The following is an 18,995-nucleotide window of genomic DNA, read 5'->3' as shown; positions in this document are numbered from 1 at the left end:
AAGCTTAGGCATGTGCATGAAGATTCAAGCTTATGCATAAATCTTCATGCTAGTAGTGCATAAAGCTTAAGCTGAGCTTTTGTATAGGTCGTTGTGCATTGGCCTTATGTGTGGCCAACAATTATGCAGTCGCATATGCATAGGCCACTTATGCTATGTACTAAGTGGCTTATACCTACGTGGCCTTATGCATATGTTTCCTACACATAAGCCAATCATATGGCTTAGCGACTATGCATATCCACTTATGCAAAAAGATACATCCCCGCTTATACATGGATTCATAGGCCCTAAACATAAGCTAATCTCTAATTTCAAGGTGAATGCTTGATGCTTCAAGATGAATACTTCTTTTTCAATCTCTAATTTCATGTTGTTTTACTAACCATTTCTTGTTTCTCTGTGAAATTTTGTGGATTTTTGTCCTCCAAATCTCTTAAGATAGAAGTTTTTTCTATTCTCCCTTGTCTAGTTCTTCAGTTCTTTCTCTCTTACACTTTTCCATTCCTGTTCTTCAATTCATTCTACTCTTTTCATTTTGCATTCTTGTTCTTTGTAAAGCCTCTTCCAAGGGCTGCAACCATCAATCTTACCCCAACCTCTCATTGATTAGTAAGAGTTCTCAACTCATTTCCTTGTTTTAGCATTGAGTCCATAAGTAGGTAAGCCTGCAAGCCCACACAAGTCTCAAAATCCCATAAGATGATGCCAAGTCCGTAGGTTGATAAGCTAGCAAGCCTAGAATCCCACAAGTCCCCATGCCTATTGACCTGTAAGCCGATATTTTTTTATGCCGTCTTGAACCCACAAGTCCGTAAGTTGGCAAACCTATAAAACCACACGTTTAGAATTTTGCAAGCTCGTATACCAGCAAGGTGCTGCCAAGTTTGCACATTGATAAGCTAGCAAGCCTAGAAGCCCGCAGGTCCCCAAGCCTGTAAACCACAGTATGAAGGCCGTGAACCCAGTTTGATCAGCCTAGAAGTGATCCAATCTTAAAGATGGTAAGCCCGTAAGTTTAAAAACCCACAAGTATACAAGCTCAAAATTTTAAAAGATGGTAAGCCTATAAGTTGTTGGAGAGTTAATAAGCGGATAAGCCAATACGCCCACAATCCAATACGCCAGTAAGTCACATGAAGCCAGTAAACGAGTGCGCCCAATAACTCCACAAGCCCACAACATGATCATCTGATAATTAATTTTGCAAGTCAACAAGTTTGCAAGATGGCATACTTGCAATTTTGTAAGACAGTAAGACCATAAGCTCATCATTTTGCAAAACAAAAAGTCCACAAGCTTGCGGGCACGCAAGTCGACAAGCCCACGAGACCCCAATGCAATAAGCCTATAATCTACAAACCAGCAAGCCGATACGCCAACAAACCTCGACAAATCCATAAGTGCATAAGCAAGTAAGATCTCTAGCTTGCAAACAAGCCCATAAGTCCGTCAACCTACAAGCCTACCCACACGCCCATCCACAAGCCCATGAGTGTTAAGACTACAAGCTTGTAGGCAAGAAAGTTCACAAGTGCACAAGCCTGCACACGCACGAGTCCAGAAGCTCCCAAGCTAGTAAGCCAACGCCATGGATCCAATATGTCACGTCAAAACTTCTGAAAGCATGTAAGTTGATCTAATATGTCAACAAGCCCACAAGCTAGAAAGCGCACAAGTCAAAACTTTTGAATGCATGTAGGTTTATAAGCTCAGAATTTTGCATGCTGGCAAGCCGGTAAGCCTAAGACAATAAGGGCCTTTACACACTAAAGGGCTGCCTGCCCGCCATGTAGTTTGGAAGGGGCGTTCCTCCACGGGGAGGCAAAGCATTGACCTCCCTTTCACCGGTGGTGGACAAAGTTGGGCAGGAAAGCTTCCCCTCCCAAGCGCCCGTCATGCAAAAGAATTTGGGTAGAGACAAAATACATCGTCAACCGGTTGGGCTAAAACTCACCACTAGGTTATCTTTTTTGTTTGCATTAGAGCTGGCGGGCACTTGTGTGTGTAAACACCATCGCCTGCCATGAGGCATAAATAGGGATGGCATGCGAGCGTTGTGGCGATGTGTAAACTAAGGCAATTGTTTGATAATCTTGTAATTTGCAAAACCAGTGCCAATATGCCAGCAAGCGTACAGGCTGCTATCAACTCCACACAAGCCCATAATTTCGTAAGCTCGCATCGCAAGTCTACAAGCAAGCCCATCACCCCATAAGCATACGAACCTCCAAGCAAGCATACAAGCGAACAAATCTGCAATCCCCCAAGATTGTAAGAGTGCAAGCCAACAAGTTCGTAATCTAGCAAGCAATAAGCCAGTATGTTGACAATCCCGTAAATCCACAAGTCCACAAGCATGTAAGTCTCTAAGCTTGTAATTTACAACATAGCAAGTCGATAAGCCCGCAAGCTAATAAGCCTAGAATTCCTACAGACGATAAGCTTGCAAGTTAAGGTTACAAGTCCACAAAATGCTAACCCAAAACAATTTGCAATCAGATATGTTTGCATTTTTATAACCTATAAGTCAACAATATGCACACAATATGCTTTTTTCTCATTAATTTATTAGCTTGGGCTGGTGAACCATAGAAGGAAACTTTTTTTTCCTAAGGACTTTTTTTTCCTAAGGTGCCTTAAGGGCTGATAGCTAAGGTTTTATGAGCTTTTGTTTAAGACATAATTAGACGGGCCAATTTTAGTTATTTCTTTTTTAATTTACTTATACGTAGCAGCCATGCTTCTAATAGACGCACATTCAATAAATGAAGTAGAGGAGAACTACTAGCGCTACATGGAGGTAAATGATTCTAGTGGAGAAGGCGACCTCGGAGCAAAACATCAAAGAGCTCTGTGCCCTTCTCCTTTGCCTCCAGCTCGTGAGTGAGCTCGTCATTCACCTCCAACCCTGATTTTCATTCTCGTGGAGAAGGCAAAATCGATGCAAAATATTAGAGACCTCGCCCTTCTGCTTCGCCTCTAACCTGTGGGCGACCCGGGGGCGAGCTCGCCCTTCTCCTTCATCTCCAACCGTGGGCGATGGTAGAGCAACACTAATTAAAAAGTATTAACAATACACAACCTTAATCGTGTAAAGTTGTATTAATTAATGCCCACTATGCGGGTATTAATTAATTACAACCTTACATAGCGGGCATTAATTAATTACATAACAGGCATTAGTTAATACAACCTTACACGATTAAGGTTAATTAATTACATAACAAGCATTAGTTAATACAACCTTACACGATTAAGGTTGTATATTGTTAGTACTTTTTTATTAGTGTTACTCTACCATCGCCCATAGCTAGAGGCAAAGGAGAAGGGCGAACTCGCGCGGGCATTAATTAATACAACACTAATAAAAGTTCTCAATTTGGCAATCGGATGAAACCTCCAAGCTAGTAAGGTGTCTAGCTCACGAGTTCATACGTCCACAAGCTTGATAATCCTAGGTCACATGTACGCCCGTGCCATGGCTAAACTTCAGCATGAACTGGTTTAATCTTTGACTAGTGCAATAGGTCAAATAAGCGTTTAGCCTCACATCAACATCATCATTAAGATCTTCAACAGCATCATCTTCAGCATTAACATTATTAGAAAAAGTATCAACATGATCATCATCCTCAAGTTTAGTACCATCATCATCCACATGGGATGCATGAAGGGACTGTCGACTAACAACAACATGGTGTCGACTAGTAGCCGCCTTGTGCACTCAATAGTAAGCAACCCTAGCATGGCAATCATGGGCAGGACCAGCAGATAGTTCAAGCGCATGGAGTAAAATCAACATTTATGAAGTGTGGACTTGTCCACTGCAGGTCGATTGGCATATCTTTCACATAAATAAACATCTAGTCATTTTTAGCAAAAGACAAGTTAGTTCATCATCGTTTTCATCATGACAAGTAGTAGATCATAAGCAAAAGGGCTAAGGCTCAACCCATAGGCTGACCACAAGCCCTAAATCATGTACAAGCATAAATAACCTTTCTGTACCATAGTAATACAAGAAAACCTTGAACAATAATCTCTCTCTTCTTGTCTCTTCTATGTCTTAATCATATGTTAATTAGAATCTATGTTCTGAAGTATGCTTAGGAATTTGGATCAGTACAGCAAGCCTTCCGCACATGCAACATTGGTATCAGAGCATTCAAGCTCAGCCCACTAGGCTATGTCTCAAGGAAGGTGCATAGTTCCAACAAGAAGAATGCAACAAGGTAGCAAATGGAGAGGTGTGCAGCAGGAAAAGCTAGCAGATGCAGTCCCTGAGGATAGATACGCAAACCGAGAACCTCAATAAGCTCTTAGACCAGTTTGAAAGGCATAGCCACAAGCATGATCAATTCCAGCAGGTGACCTGATGCTGTGTCAAGGTTAAGGAAACGCATGCATGAAGACAACAGTGAACAAATGCTCAATTCTTCATCAAAGCCTTGGAAAGTAGAGTTTAAGAGTGCAGGTGTTCAAGCTCAAAAATATCAATCACTAGAAGTCAGTAAGAATTAGAAGAGCAATAGCACTTTAGTAAAAGTCCAAGGAGGAACGATGACAAGGTCTCCACCCCATCATCAAGTTTATCAAAAGGGAATGTCACGTGCATGCCCATGTCATGACTAATCTTTAGCAAGAACTAGTTTAATCCTTGATTAGTGTAGTAGATAAAAATAAGTATTTAGTCTCACATCATTATCATTAAGATCTTCAAAAGAATCATCTTTAGCATTACCACCGGCATTATTAGAAGAAGCATCGGCATGATTATCATCATCAAGTTTGGCACCATCATCATCCTCATGGGATGCATGAAGGGACTATCAACTGACAACAGCATTGTGTCGATTGGCAACAGCCTTGTGCAACTAGCAGTCCAGCAACCCTAGCATGGCAATCGGAGAAAAGACCAACATATTATAGTTCAAGCCCATGGAGTAACATTAACATTTATGAAGTATAGGCTTGTCCACAATAGGCTGACTGGCATATCTTTCACATATATAAGCATGTAATCATTTTCAACAAAAGACAAGTTAGTTCATCATCATTTTCATCATGATAAGTAGTAGATCATAAGTAAAAGGTCTAAGGGTCAACCCATAGACCAGCCCATAGGCTACCCACAAGTCCTAAATCATGTACAAGCATTAATAACCTTTTTGTACCATAGTAATACAAGAAAACCCTAAACACTAATCTCTCTCCTCTCTATCTTAATCATATGTTAATTAGCATCAATGTTCTTAAGTATGCTTAAGCCTGTGGATCAATACAGCAAGGCCTCCGCACATGCAACATCCTACAAGCCTTGAAGCATGCAAGTACACAAGCCTTAAGCATACTCTTATGCATAGCTCTTATGCATAGCTCTTAAAGAAAACACTTTGTATGCACGTATATAAATTTTTCCTATGTAGTTCATCCTCCATAGCAATTAAACCAATTAAACCATCAACCCATTTCATCTTAAGGTAAGTGTGACCAACGTGATCCCCTTCTCCTATTTATTTGTGTAATACACCCTCAAGTGTGTTGAGAGCTCTGTGCATAAAAGAGATTGTAATATAAGAGAGCCCTATGCATAGAGATCTCTTATAGTTTGTGCATAGATGACCTCTACATAAGACTCTTATACTACTTTTTTTGTATGTGTAGTAGGGTTTTGACCTTAAGATGATTCTTTGATAAGGAGTGTCATCCACCACAACACTCCTCGTGAGGTATATACTCTATTATGAATATTACAATGTTGCACCCTCTTTAGCAATGGATTTTTATATTGATTTTTTATTATTTTATGTAAGTTTATGCATTATGCATGGACTTATGCATGGCTATGCACGTACAAGTCTATGCAAAATAAGACTTTTATACGTAAATCTCTATGCAAGAATCTTATACATAGATCTCTATGGATGAGGCTCTTATGAATAGATCTATTTGCATAAGACTCTTATGCATAGAGGTGTATGAATAAGACTCTTATGTTTAGAGTTGTATGCATAAGACTGTTATTATGCACAACTATTTTATCCATAACTCTATGTATAAGACTCATATTCATAGCTCACTCTATTATATATATATATATATATATATATATATATATATATATATATATATGGACGTGTGTGTGTGTGTGTGAAACTATGGATATATGTATAGATCTATGGATATATCTGTACATATATATTTTTGTCTTATGGATAATAGTATGGAAGATGTATGTATGATCATAGTGTTGACAAGGAGTTTATTCATGACAAAGAGAAGGATGATACTTTTGATGACAATGATGATGATTGATCTATTCGTTGGGTGTCTTAAGATAGCTTTTTCCTACATTTTGATGTAATATAATCATCTTTGTTTATGGAGTGATAAATCTTATTTTCAAATCAAGAATATATAGTTTTATAATACATTCTTTATATTTCAAGTAGCACCATATCATTTCCATTAATGTTAAGTCTTAAGGGAAAACATTTCCTTGTTTTAAATAAGAAAGGGTGGTTTTACCATTATTGTTTTAAGAGGTTGATAAACCAATTATTGAAATGAGCTTTTTGATTATTTTCTCGACTAGCCTGAGACCCAAGATCGTTACGTAGTTATCGATGTTTCACCACCCGTAGTAGGTGCTTAATTATCCATTCATAGGCAATGCCACTAAGAGAGCACCAAGGGGGTTTTTAAGCACAAGATCTCTTGAGCTATCACCTCATTAGCAATTATTGACATGATTCTTACGATTGAGATATTTCCAAAATGGCCAAAATTTATATTTCAAAATATAAGCCATCAATATAAGAAAATTTAAGAAATCCATAATTCCCTATATGAATCCTCATTCTAGGTTCATAGCTTGGATACTAGGGATATTAATGTCCAAACATTTTTAAATTTTATTCTATCCATAGAGTTGGGCCACTTCATTAAAAAAACAACTCCTTCCAAAAGAAAAGCTTTGGCAAGTGAAACCAAACATACAAAGCATGAATAAACCCTTTTATGAAATTAAAATGGGGAGTCAAAGATAATACATAAAAAAATATAACATTAAAAAAATATAGTAACCCATGTAAGATCAAAAAACTATAAGATGAACACACTTGCATATGGAAAACTTGGCTTTTAGAATATCAATCCCAAACCATCTAGCTAGATCATTCCTAAGAATCTCTTTTAAAGACAAATCATTGCTCCATAAAAATCAAAGACATTCAATTGAATGTCAAATGTAAAGTTTTAATCCTTGGAGAGCTCCATTTCGAGAGCATGAAACTAAGTACAATAATGAGCCAACATGATCAAAAGTACAATGAACTAGCATGGCCATATACAATGGTTTAAAGAAAAGTTAAAAAGAAAAATGTATAATGCATTTGTCATTGTGATTAAGAATCTATCTTGTGACAATATTATCGAGGATATCAAATGGTATCCAACCAAGGTTGTAGAAGTGACATAACATTTTGGAAAAGTGAATGCCTAACTCTCTCATGTAATTTTAGCCAAACTAAGCTTAAAACTTCAAAAAAAATCATAGGTTCGATTCTTTAGGACATCATTTCCTTGTCATGGAGAGGAGGTGTAGCATTTTATTTGGCTAGCAAAATAGACAACATTTCTATGTACTTCCCATAGAGCATAGAGTTTGGTGAGAAGAGTGAGTGATTAGTAATACATGCCTTCAAGGGTTAAGGTTTAAATTACTCACTAAGTTATCTTACACATCTAAAGGCCTAAGAAGTATTAATAGCATCCTATAAAATTCATTCTAAAGTTAGTCCTAACACACATTCTCATAACACAAAGATGACTTTATTCAATAAATACACCCATAAAGTCAATATCGCTAAGATTAATCAACAAGACTCCATTATTTTTGTTTTTTGTAATATTCTCATTTTACCTTTAATTTTTTAATGCTTTAAATAATTACTTCACAAAAGCACTTAAATTCTTTTAGAAAACAATGTCTTAGCCTAATCCTTCTATGTTTCAATCGTTTTGTTTTCCACCATTGCCTAGACAATTTTGCTTAAGAGATGATACTAGTGTAGCTTCCAATATAGTGTTCCATTAATCCAACAAAATCTACTCCATGAATCTCCTCTCAAGGTTTTGTTTTTTCCAACTTCTTTGATTACATTTTGCAAGTCTCCAAATTTCAAATAAGGTAGTGACTCACCTAATAATACATTCCTCAATATATCTTGCATTTTTGATGTCATGCAACAAGCTAATGTTTGCAATTACTATATATTTCTCCACACAATTTGGTTTTTTTTTAAATCACAAAATGAAAAAGTGACAAGAGGTAATGATATAATAGTTCACAAAAACTTTAATAGAGCCAAAAGTTCAACTATTATTCTTCCTAAAGAATATTCTATCAAGCCTAGAGAGTGAAATAGTATAGTAGTGACTCAAAGAAATGTAGATATACATGTTATAAGGAGTACTAGTCAACGGCCATGCATTAGTTATCATCCATGCTCCAATGTGCGCTACTTTTTACAAATAATTCTTTCTAAAGCTACTATTGGTTGTGTGTACTTTTTGAAAGCATCTATATTCAGAAAACAATGAATGTCAATAATAACCCTCAACTAGAGACCAATTAATAATCATGTATACTATGGTGAAAATGACTATCATGATAAATTTGTTTCAAGATAATTAATACAATAAGAGATCCAAATTAATTGCACAAGCTTTATGCACAATATCAGAACCTTCCAAACTCAACATATGTGCATCAAGGAAGAACTATAATCTCGTTGACAATTTCATGCTTCCTTCTATACTTCTAAATTTGGTGAAGATAATCATTTCACGTATTAGCGTGTGACATAATATATGTGAAAATTAAAAGTAGAAATAAGAGATAATATAAGTGAAAATTAAAAGTAGAAATAAAATCGTTCTTCAAAATTTGGGTTTTTTTAGAATCTCTCGTTGTCTCTATCTATATCTCTTTCTTTCTCCCCCCTTGTGTATCTCTATCCCCAATGGTTTTAAACCTTATATATTTTCTAGAATCTAAAATCCTTCTTTTTCATTGACTTTTGATATGTTCTCTCTCTCTTAGCTCTAAATATTATATTTCCTAGAGCTGAAATTCCTACCCTTCTAAATACTTTTCACGCTCTAATTCATACAATGTCTTCCTCCCTCCCTCTGTCCCTCTTTTACATCCCTGCCAAAAACTTTTCTGTTTTTTTTATCTTTCATTATTATAGTTATCTATAGTTGGAGGATTACACTACATGCTCACATATGTATTTATGAGAATCTCACTTAATGAACTTGGTGGATCTCTCATTGCCATGCATTTTTCATGAAGATTTGTTTTTCATCTTTCATTATTAACATTATTTAAAGTTGGACGACTACACTACATGTTCCCATATGTATTTATCAGAATCTCATTTAATGAACCTAGTGGAAACCACATGTACGAATGACCTTTGTGCACATATTGCAAGGAATTCTAATACCTTGTCTAGGTCATTTGTAGTAAGTAAAATTATTTTGTGTGTGAAGCATTGGTTATTAAAAGAGCTTGATCATTAGAGCTACAAGAGTAGATAATTACCCTAAGAGAGAGAAAGTTGTTAATGTAACTTAAGACATTATCATTGCTTGGGATTCAATTACAATGTAAATCTCTTCATAAATAGACTACCTACCCATAGACATCATTTTCAATTCTAATGTCATCTTGTCAGGACGAAGTTAATTGTAGTGCTCTATCAATAAATTCTTGATTATATTTAGCTCATTGGGAATACTTCTTAATGCTAAATCCATGGAAAGGGATAGAAACATTTTCATTGCTTGGGATTCAATTACAATGATAATGTTTCTATCCCTTTCCATCAATTTAGCATTAAGAAGTATCCCCAATGAGCTAAATCTAATCAAGAATTTATTGATAGAGCATTACAATTAACTTCATCTTCACAAGATGACATTAGAATTTAAAATGATATCTATGTGTGGATGGCCTATTAGTGATAATATTTAACTTTCAATACATGGATCGAATTTTAAACCGTAAAAAGTATCCACCCTAGATACCTCCATGTCTATCATTAAATAACTTATAATCTCTAGACAAAAACAAAAAATTGAAAATGCTAAATTTTAGAACTCCTAACATCAAAACTAAATGTCAGATTATTTCCATATCCATGGTGTAGTTTTTTGCCATCGCAATGGATATTTTAAGCAAGTCATATATAGACTTGGGATTTTCCTATCTAAGAGAGTAGTTACTGAAGATAACTTGAATTCAATGAGATACCACTGTCGACGCAACAAAGAGAGAGTGTTTCCATTGTATGTGTAACCCCCTTGAAACTTATAAAAAAAGAAAATTAATCAACAAGAAATTGAGGCCACATGAAACACAAGGACAAGACATGCATATTACACATGCATTATTTTGTCTCTTGAGACTTGGACTATATTATCAACATTCTACCCCGTGCAATAAAGCTAGTGCATTGTCACGTGATACTAGCTATAACCTCAAATACCAACAAATGATAATTAATTTTTAGATAAAAGAGTTAAAAATGTGAAGTTATAGAACTTCAAATATCAAAAGTGAATGTTGATTTTCGAAACGATAGGAAATGGACTAAAAGATGTAGCATTATATGGTAGTGATGTGTGTGAACACACTTAGGACCATCCGGGCATTTTTTCCCTCACTAGGAGGTTTTTTTCCCCATGCGTATGTACACCCTCTTATCTACTCATTTTGAGATGTGTACTTATCTTTTGTATCTGGCACACATTTGTTTATTATATTCTAGTGAGTTTGTGTGCTCTCAAGCTTCTCTATCTTGTGTGTATACATTGTTGAAACCCTAACCCTAATTCCAACAATTGGTATCAGAGCTAGCTTCCTTAACACTTGATCTAGTAGTCTGCCTCCCTTCTCACGACCCTATTTTTTTGTCTCTGATTGAGATACCCTCTTAGGAGGTGTATACTGTAGTGTGATGTATACAAAGTATAAATTTTCTTTGGGATTTGCGACGCGATTCGGACACATTTCAGATGCATTTTGGACACCGCAAGGTTTCCACAAACGTTCTACAGACGTTTCATTTTGGATTGGTTCTGCTCAATTTTGGGTGTTTGGACTGTATAGCCACAAAGATTTGGTGTGCAGCAACATCTATAGTGTCTTCAACAACATCAACCATCATACTTTTATCAGTAACACTCTGTTATTTTTCATACACTTTGCAAGTGATTCAATCAGTTGGCAGCTATCCAAGGTTGCATCCAGTGAATACTGAGTACTTGCAGTGTGTTGAAAGATTTTGCATTTGGTAGAAAGTCATGGCTAGCAGTAGTGATGTTTTCAATATGTTGTCTGCTGAGAATAAACTTGATGGGACTAACTAGCCATTGTGGTCCTATATGATGAGGCATGTACTAGTTGTTAAAGGCCTTTGGAATGTGGTCAGTGAGTGAAACTCGTCCTGTTTCACAACTACCAATGCAAGCAAGTGTTGCAAGTACATCTGAAGTAGAATCTGATACAGATGTGGCTCCTCCACATGCACCACCAGTACCTCCCACTGCTGCTCAAACGAGATGGGATGAAAGAGATACACACATGTATTACTTGCACTTTCTGTGAAGCAAATCATTATTCCTCATATTCGGTCATGTAGCCTTCAAAACAAGGATAGGATGCACTTGATGCATTATACCAAGTGCACAATGAAGCAATGTTGTATATCTGCGCAAACAGTTGGAGTCTGAGCACATGAATGAGAGAGAAGATCAAAGGTTTTAAGAAGCAGCTTGCTAGTGTGTATGAGATATATCTTGATAGTACATTGGTGCCCACAGTTCTCAATGCATTGCCAGATTCTTATCAAAGTTTTACCTCTACCCTTTGACTCATGATGAAGGGAAATCCAAATTCCCTTACATTTGATGAGCTGGTTTCAATACTCTTGCAAGAAGAGCAGTCTAAGCAAAACAGATCTAATATGTAAGTTGGTGACCAAGATTTTGTTGCCAATCAAAAAGGAAGGTAAAGCTTCTTCGCATAGTGGCTATAAGCCAAAATCGAAATTCTCGAGTAAGGATGCAGAGAAAGAATGTGATAAGTCTAAAAAGAAGGGTAAGTGTCACTATTGCAAAAAACCAGGACACTACATACATGAGTGCAAGAAAAGACTAGAGAAAGAGAAAAAGAAAGAATCAGGCATGACTGTGGCTGATGCATCTGCACCAAGTGTAGAGAAGAAAGAATCTACAAGTTTTGCTCAAGATGATTGGGCATGGACTGTACATTACAGTTATGACTCTTCTGTTCATAATATATGCATGTCAATAACAGAATTAGATGCTTGGTACTTTGACAATAGTGCTAGTAAGCACATTACTTCACAAAAAGATTTGTTCTCATCTCTGAAATCTATCCCAAGTGTACGAACATCACATGTGCAAATGGTTCCTCATATCTTGTCAAAGAAGTTGATAGAGTTATGCTCACTGCTGCAAATAGGGACGCATTTACTCTTTTGAAAGTTTTATGTGCCAAGCATTAAGAAGAACTTGCTATCAGTTCCAACCTTAGCCTTGTCAAGCTTGACAATGAAATTTGTGGATGATAGATGTATAATTAAAAATAGAAATGATGATTATTCTATCATGGCCTCAGGTACCTTATTTCATTGCCTATATAAGATGAATGTATTTGAAAAGTTACAACATGATGCTTGCTCAATCTCTACAACTAGTGCTATGAGTGATAGAATTATGACATGCACGATTTGTCCATCTGAATTATGACAGTTTGTTACGCCTTCAAAGACATGATATGATGTCTGAGTTGCCAACTCTTCACACCCCTACTAGACATGTATATGGGATGTATTCTTGGTAAAATACATCAAGCATCATTTCCAAAGAATGAATATGTGAGAGCTGCAAAGAAATTACAACTTATGCATAGTGATGTATATGGTCCTATGAGGACACCATCTATTGAGAGATATCTCTACTTCGTCACTTTTATTGATGATAACTCCAGATATAGCTGAGTGTATTGATTAAAGAAGAAGTCTGAGGTTTTTATGTGCTTTAAGAACTTTGTATCCATGGGGCTGAAAAATGCATGTGAATGTAAAGTTAGCACCCTTCGTTTAGATCGAGAGAGAGAGTATATATCCAAGGAATTTCATGCATATATGGCTGGAAAGACATAAGACATCAATGTACAGTGTCACACACCTCAACAAAATGGTATGGCTGAGAGGAAGAATATTTCTCTCGTGGAGATGGCACGATGTATAGTGAAAGCCTAAGATTTACCTCATGGTTTTTGGTTAGAGACAACTATGTGTGCAAACTATGTATTGAACAAATACCCTACCAAGGCCTTGCAATCTAAAACTCCTTATGAAGCTTGGTATGGCAAGAAGGGATCCAATAGCCTGTTGCTAATATAAACTAGCATCAAGAGAGTCTTCTGCATCTTGAAGATTAAGTTGAGTACCTATCTCCATAGGTGTAGCCACAGATTTACAGTCTTTAAGATTAAACCTTTTCAATAGCTTTTGTATATATTTAGACTGTAGCATAACAATGCCATCATTGCGTTGCATAAACTGAATTCCCAAATAATGCAAGGGTCCTAAATTTGACATCTTAAATGATGACTGTAAATCAATCTTAAAGACTAAAATTTGATCTATATTGGATTCTTGAGTAGCATGTCCTCAATGTATAGAACGATGACAAAAAATGTATCCTTACTTCTCTTCACATAGAGGATACTCTCTGTTGGACTATTGTAAAAGTCATTTGCAACCAAGTATGCATAAAATTCTCATGCTCTAGGAGCCTGCTTAAGGCCATAAAGAGTCTTTTTCAACTTGCATACTTTAGACTCTTCTCCTTTTACATCAAAACTAAGAGATTGCGATACATACATCTCCTCATGTAAATCGCCATTCAAGAATATAGTTTTAATGTCCAACTGATGTACATTCCATCCATGATGTGTTGCCAAAGTAATGAGACCTAATGATAGTCCTACGAGATGTGGATGTAAATGTCTCATCATAATCAATGTCCTTTTGTTGGACATATCCCTTTGCAACAAGTCTGGTCTTGTAGCGATCAATGCTACCATCTGCTTTGCGTTTTAACATGTAAACTCACTTAGTACAAATGGCCTTCTTGCCATGAGGTAGATCTGTCAAATACTAGGTGTCATTCTCGAGTATAGAGTTATACTCATTCTGTATAGCATGCATTCAATGATCATCATCATGTGCTTCCTCAAAGGAAACAAGTTCCTCATTACATAAAGTAGAAATGAGAACATGATCCATATGAGAATAATCTGCACAAGAGCATACACGAGGCGAGATATATAATATGCAATCTCACAGTTGAGCAAATTTATGCATAGCCCAAGTACGAAACATTGGTAGTCTGTCAAGTGGATTTTTTGCTATTTACAGAGCACTCAATACTTTGGATTGTTTTATTCAAAGGAAGGTGAGACAACTGCATGCTTTTAGTGATTCAGATTGGACTCGATGTTGACACACAAGTGTACCACTACTGGGTTTTGCTTTCACCTTGGTGATTCATGTATATCATGATTCAACAAGAAGCAACCTACAATGGCCACTTCCAACTGTGAAGCTAAGTACAAGATAACTTTTACAGCTACAATTAAGTGTGTGTGGCTCAGATGCCTTATGACTGTTTTGGGTGTTGGACAATCGTTTTAACACTACCATTTTCACTGACAGTCAAAGCACATTAGCAGCTGCGAGGAATCCAATGTTTCATGCTCGCACTAAGCACATTAAGATGCATTACCACTATGTCAGGGAAAGACTCTGCAGCAGAGATCAGCTTAATCTATGTGTCCACATGACATGGCAAATTTATTCACGAAAGCTCTTCCTCATGAAAAGTTGAAAGCCTTTCGTAAAGCTTTGGACTTACTGGATTTTCAGGATTGATTTACCATATCCTGTATATATTCACATCATCACTCCAAGGAAGATTTGTAGCTTTATATAGTAGTGATGTTTGTGAACACACTTAAGACTAGGACCGTCGAGGAATTTTTTCCTCACTAGTAGAAAGTTTTTTTCCTCGTACATCTATACACCCTCTTATCTACACATTTTGGAGTATACTTATCTTTTGTATATGACACATTTGTTTATTCTATTCTAGTGAGTTTCTGTGCTCTCAAGCTTCTCTATCTTGGGTGTGCATTGTTGAAACCCTAATCCTAATTTCAACAAAAAGATTCCTCATCCACAAGCATAAACATGAAAAATCTATCAAATTTTGTAAGTTTTCACCTCCATATCAATAAAGAGAGTTTTTAACTAAATGCTTAAAGCTCCATTAATATTTACAACAAAGAAGATTAATCAAGGAGAAAGAGAAAGCCCTCATAAATACAAGATAATGAGATACATTTCACACGTATATAAATTTTATTTTCTCATGGTTTAGCTTAGAATATTACTATCCTACCTCATATGTGGATAGAATATAATTTCTGTTGGAGACACGCATACTATTTATCATTGTATGGTCTCCAATGTCAAAGAACAAATATGTAGTATCTATGTTTGAGTACTCCCTATGAGTATACTAGTGTGTGTATGTGTGAATAGCCTCTTAGACTTGGATTTGATATGTGCAAATTTATGTGCTAGTGTATAGAAGGTTTCATTAGAAAAACTTGGTCTAGATTTAATTGAGTCAAAATATAAAGTTAAAAAAACTATAAAAGCATGTATTTAGTAGAGGTTTTATCAATAAAAAAATAATCATTGAATCGTGCAAAGCCTCACTTGAGCTTATGTTTCTCTCTCTAGCTCTCTCTCTCCTTATCTCTCCACACAATAGCTATGGATCTCTTCAAACCACCATAGCTGCACCTGTGCTAATCCTCTGACTCTCAAATTGTTATCAGAGACATTGACTCGCTCACCCTCACATAGTCGCTTCTTCTACTGAATTGTTGCTACTGACTTCCATGAGTACCAACTACCACCGAATTGTTGCTACTCATGTCCACGACCACCGACTACTGAATTATTGTTGTTGAAGTCCGAGACCACTGACTATCACCAGTCGCTCACCTTGGAGTCTCCTGCAACTCCACCCCACATCCCGAGTTGGCACCAACTACCTCCTACTGCATGGTGCTCCTCCATCCTGTCTACACCAATAGAGCCACTATCACCTCCTACCATTCTCCACCAATCTCTCCCCTTAGTTGATAGTGGGAGATCCTTGTCACTAGTGGAGGATCCACACACTTTTGGGTGGACGAAATGATTCCCCAAAAAGCAAACTTCTACTCATTTCTAATTAAGCATGAAATTGTATAAGCTACTTCGTGTTTCAATTCGTGTAGCCACACATGTTTGAAAACTCAAGTTCAAATCCTCGTCTTATATATGAGGATATACTCTTAAGACTCACGAGTGTATCTATACTCAAATTTTCAACACTCCTAACCCTTTTATTTAGAAAAAGTTCTAAGTATAAGGATACAAGTTTTGTGTGCACATATCTACCAAATGTATAATAGTGTGGAATGTATCTATACTCAAATTTTCAACACTCCTAACCCTTTTATTTAGAAAAAGTTATAAGTATGAGGATGCAAGTTTTATGTGCACTCTACCAAATGTATAATAGTGTGCAATGTTCTAACAAATGAGAAAAAAGACAACCTATAAATTAATAGGTTTTATAACTAAAACTTTCAATTTAAGGCTAAGCAAAATTACAACCATTTTTTCTAACTAAAATTACAACCATTTTTTCTAACTGTGATGTACATGATGACAGTGACGTAAGCTATCTTTATCCTTTAATATATATTGTATTCCACCTTTAAAAAAAACTCCGATTTCTGTGGCCTCTACTACGAAGTGACAAATTAAAGAACTTGGGATCTATCCTCGACGACCTCGTGCAGTCAAGTGCAGTTAATCCCGTGTGCGAAGTCACGCCGCTAAACTTAACTACTGCGTTGCATGCCTTTATTTGCAAACACTTTGTCATTAACTTAAATAACTTACTTGTGGAGCTTTTCGATGCTCTAGAACCGATGATTTGGAAGAAGAAAGCGTTCCCAACGTGTTTGCTCGAGTGGAAATGAACACATTGGTTAAGTAAAACTTGCCTCGTTAATCTGCACAATCAAACGACGTGCCTCAACTAGATATCTATAAAGATAAGAACTTTGGCTCAGGTATCGATCCTCACTTACTAGAGGATCATGCAAGAAGGCTTGAAGCCAAAAAAACATGGCGGAACTGATTTTATTCACAATCGATTTCGCAGTGCGAATTTCCTCCTTGAGCGCTGCCAAGCCGATAACTCTGCCAGTTAACACATCGAGAGCGTTAGGAAAGGAATTTCGCATTATACATCCTACTTCTCTGATAATCTCAAGAAGTAAGAGCAAGAGAGAAACAAAAGACAGAGAACGAGCTCCCTTCAGTCCAAGACGGGTGAGTGAAGAGATGGGAGTGGCGCGCACACACACAGACAAATAGACATAGAAGGAGCTCCCTTCAGTCCAAGACGGGTGAGTGAAGAGAAGGGGGTGGCTCCTGCCTCATTCACACGGCTGAGTGTCCGGCTACCGCCATTTTGTCCGGACATGCCAGGCGAATGGATGAGGAAGCAGCGGCACCTTGGTCCGCGCTCTCCTGGGTTGAACCGAAGAGAGCTCCTACTGTTCGTATCTTGCTTACAAACGTCCTTACATTACCAAAACGGAAGCTTGCTAATGTACAGCCCGCGTAGCGAGCATCTTAGTATTAGAAGCCGCTTACCCTCGCCGTGGCAACGTCCGCAGAGAGGCTTCAATAGAGGTTTGCTTGAAGAGCTGCCGTTTGAGATGCTGCAGGAAAACGAAACGCATAGCCACAAAAGCAAGCTGAAGGGATGCTGTCTTCTTCTACTTTCAATTAAAAAGAAAAGAAGGCGACATGTAAGAAAAGGTGACAGTACAGCAGATCGATCAGACCTACTCTCACTAACTAATGTTACCAAAAGAAGCCTCTTTGATCTCTCTCATATACCAAAGGAGGACTCTTTTCTCTCACTACACAAGCACACAAAAGTCTCTCTCTCCGTTCCTTCCCTCGCTCTCTCTCAAAGAGTTTCTCTCTCTCTCTCTCTCTCTCTCCCTTCCTTCCCTCGCTCTCTCTCAAAGAGTTTCTCTCTCTCTCTCTCCCTTCCTTCCCGCTCCTCTCTCTTACATACACAGACAGAGAAGTCTCTCTCTGACATACACTCCCCGCTCCTCTTTCTTACACACGTCCCCCTAGTTCGCTCCCTCTCTCGCCCCCTTGCAGCTTCCCCTCTCTTTTTGACACACGCGCGCCAGGCAGTGATCGAAAGAGAGAGCTACACGAACTGAATGCAACCGAACCAGGCTCATTGGCAACTTGGTGGTTTGGCTAGGGGAGCCTGTATTTATATAGGACTGCCCGTAGACCAAGCGTGTGGGCGATGCGCCATTGCGCTCGCGGCTCGTCCCTTTCAATGTCAAATCGAGGCATCGACATCAGAGCTTGCACTAGATTCGTCTGGCCCTGCTGGCGGACGTACTGCCCATGTGAATACTGATGAACCCGTCCGGCAGAGCCTATCGGGAGATGTCCTTGTTTGCACTTTGAGCCAACTTTTACTCCTTGTGGGATTGTAGGTAACGCCGTTACTCTTTTGCAGATTGATCATTGCTCACAGCTAAAGTAATTTTGCACTTTCTACCTGCCGGCTGCGCGCACCGCTATCTTGTAAGAACCCTTGGCAATTGAAAGGGAAGCGAGATCTTTGTCCCGACTCCCGGTTAGGAGGCAGTGGGCAGTGGGCATGAGAGGGCTATGAGGAGAGGTTCCCCACATCGCGTGGCATGTGAATGATTG

At 37.7% G+C, this 18,995-nt stretch overlaps 1 protein-coding gene across 1 annotated transcript; it reads right to left on the bottom strand.

Moving 5' to 3' along the window:
* Positions 1-1,959: 1,959 nt before the first annotated feature.
* LOC147630419 (uncharacterized) lies at positions 1,960-18,536 on the bottom strand. The gene is made up of 4 exons (XM_086810809.1): positions 17,898-18,536; positions 17,327-17,438; positions 17,136-17,234; positions 1,960-2,256 (listed from the first exon to the last, which is right to left on the bottom strand). Exons 1-4 carry the CDS (start codon positions 17,984-17,986, stop codon positions 1,960-1,962), a joined length of 597 nt encoding a protein of 198 aa, XP_086666935.1. The 5' UTR covers positions 17,987-18,536.
* Positions 18,537-18,995: the final 459 nt, after the last annotated feature.

Source organism: Cibotium barometz, chromosome 16 (genome assembly GCF_041138505.1).
Source record: "Cibotium barometz isolate CiBa-2024 chromosome 16, ASM4113850v1, whole genome shotgun sequence".
Taxonomy (NCBI): Eukaryota; Viridiplantae; Streptophyta; class Polypodiopsida; order Cyatheales; family Cibotiaceae; genus Cibotium; species Cibotium barometz.
Note: the sequence above shows the minus strand (reverse complement) of the source record. Positions and strands in the feature narration are given on the sequence as shown.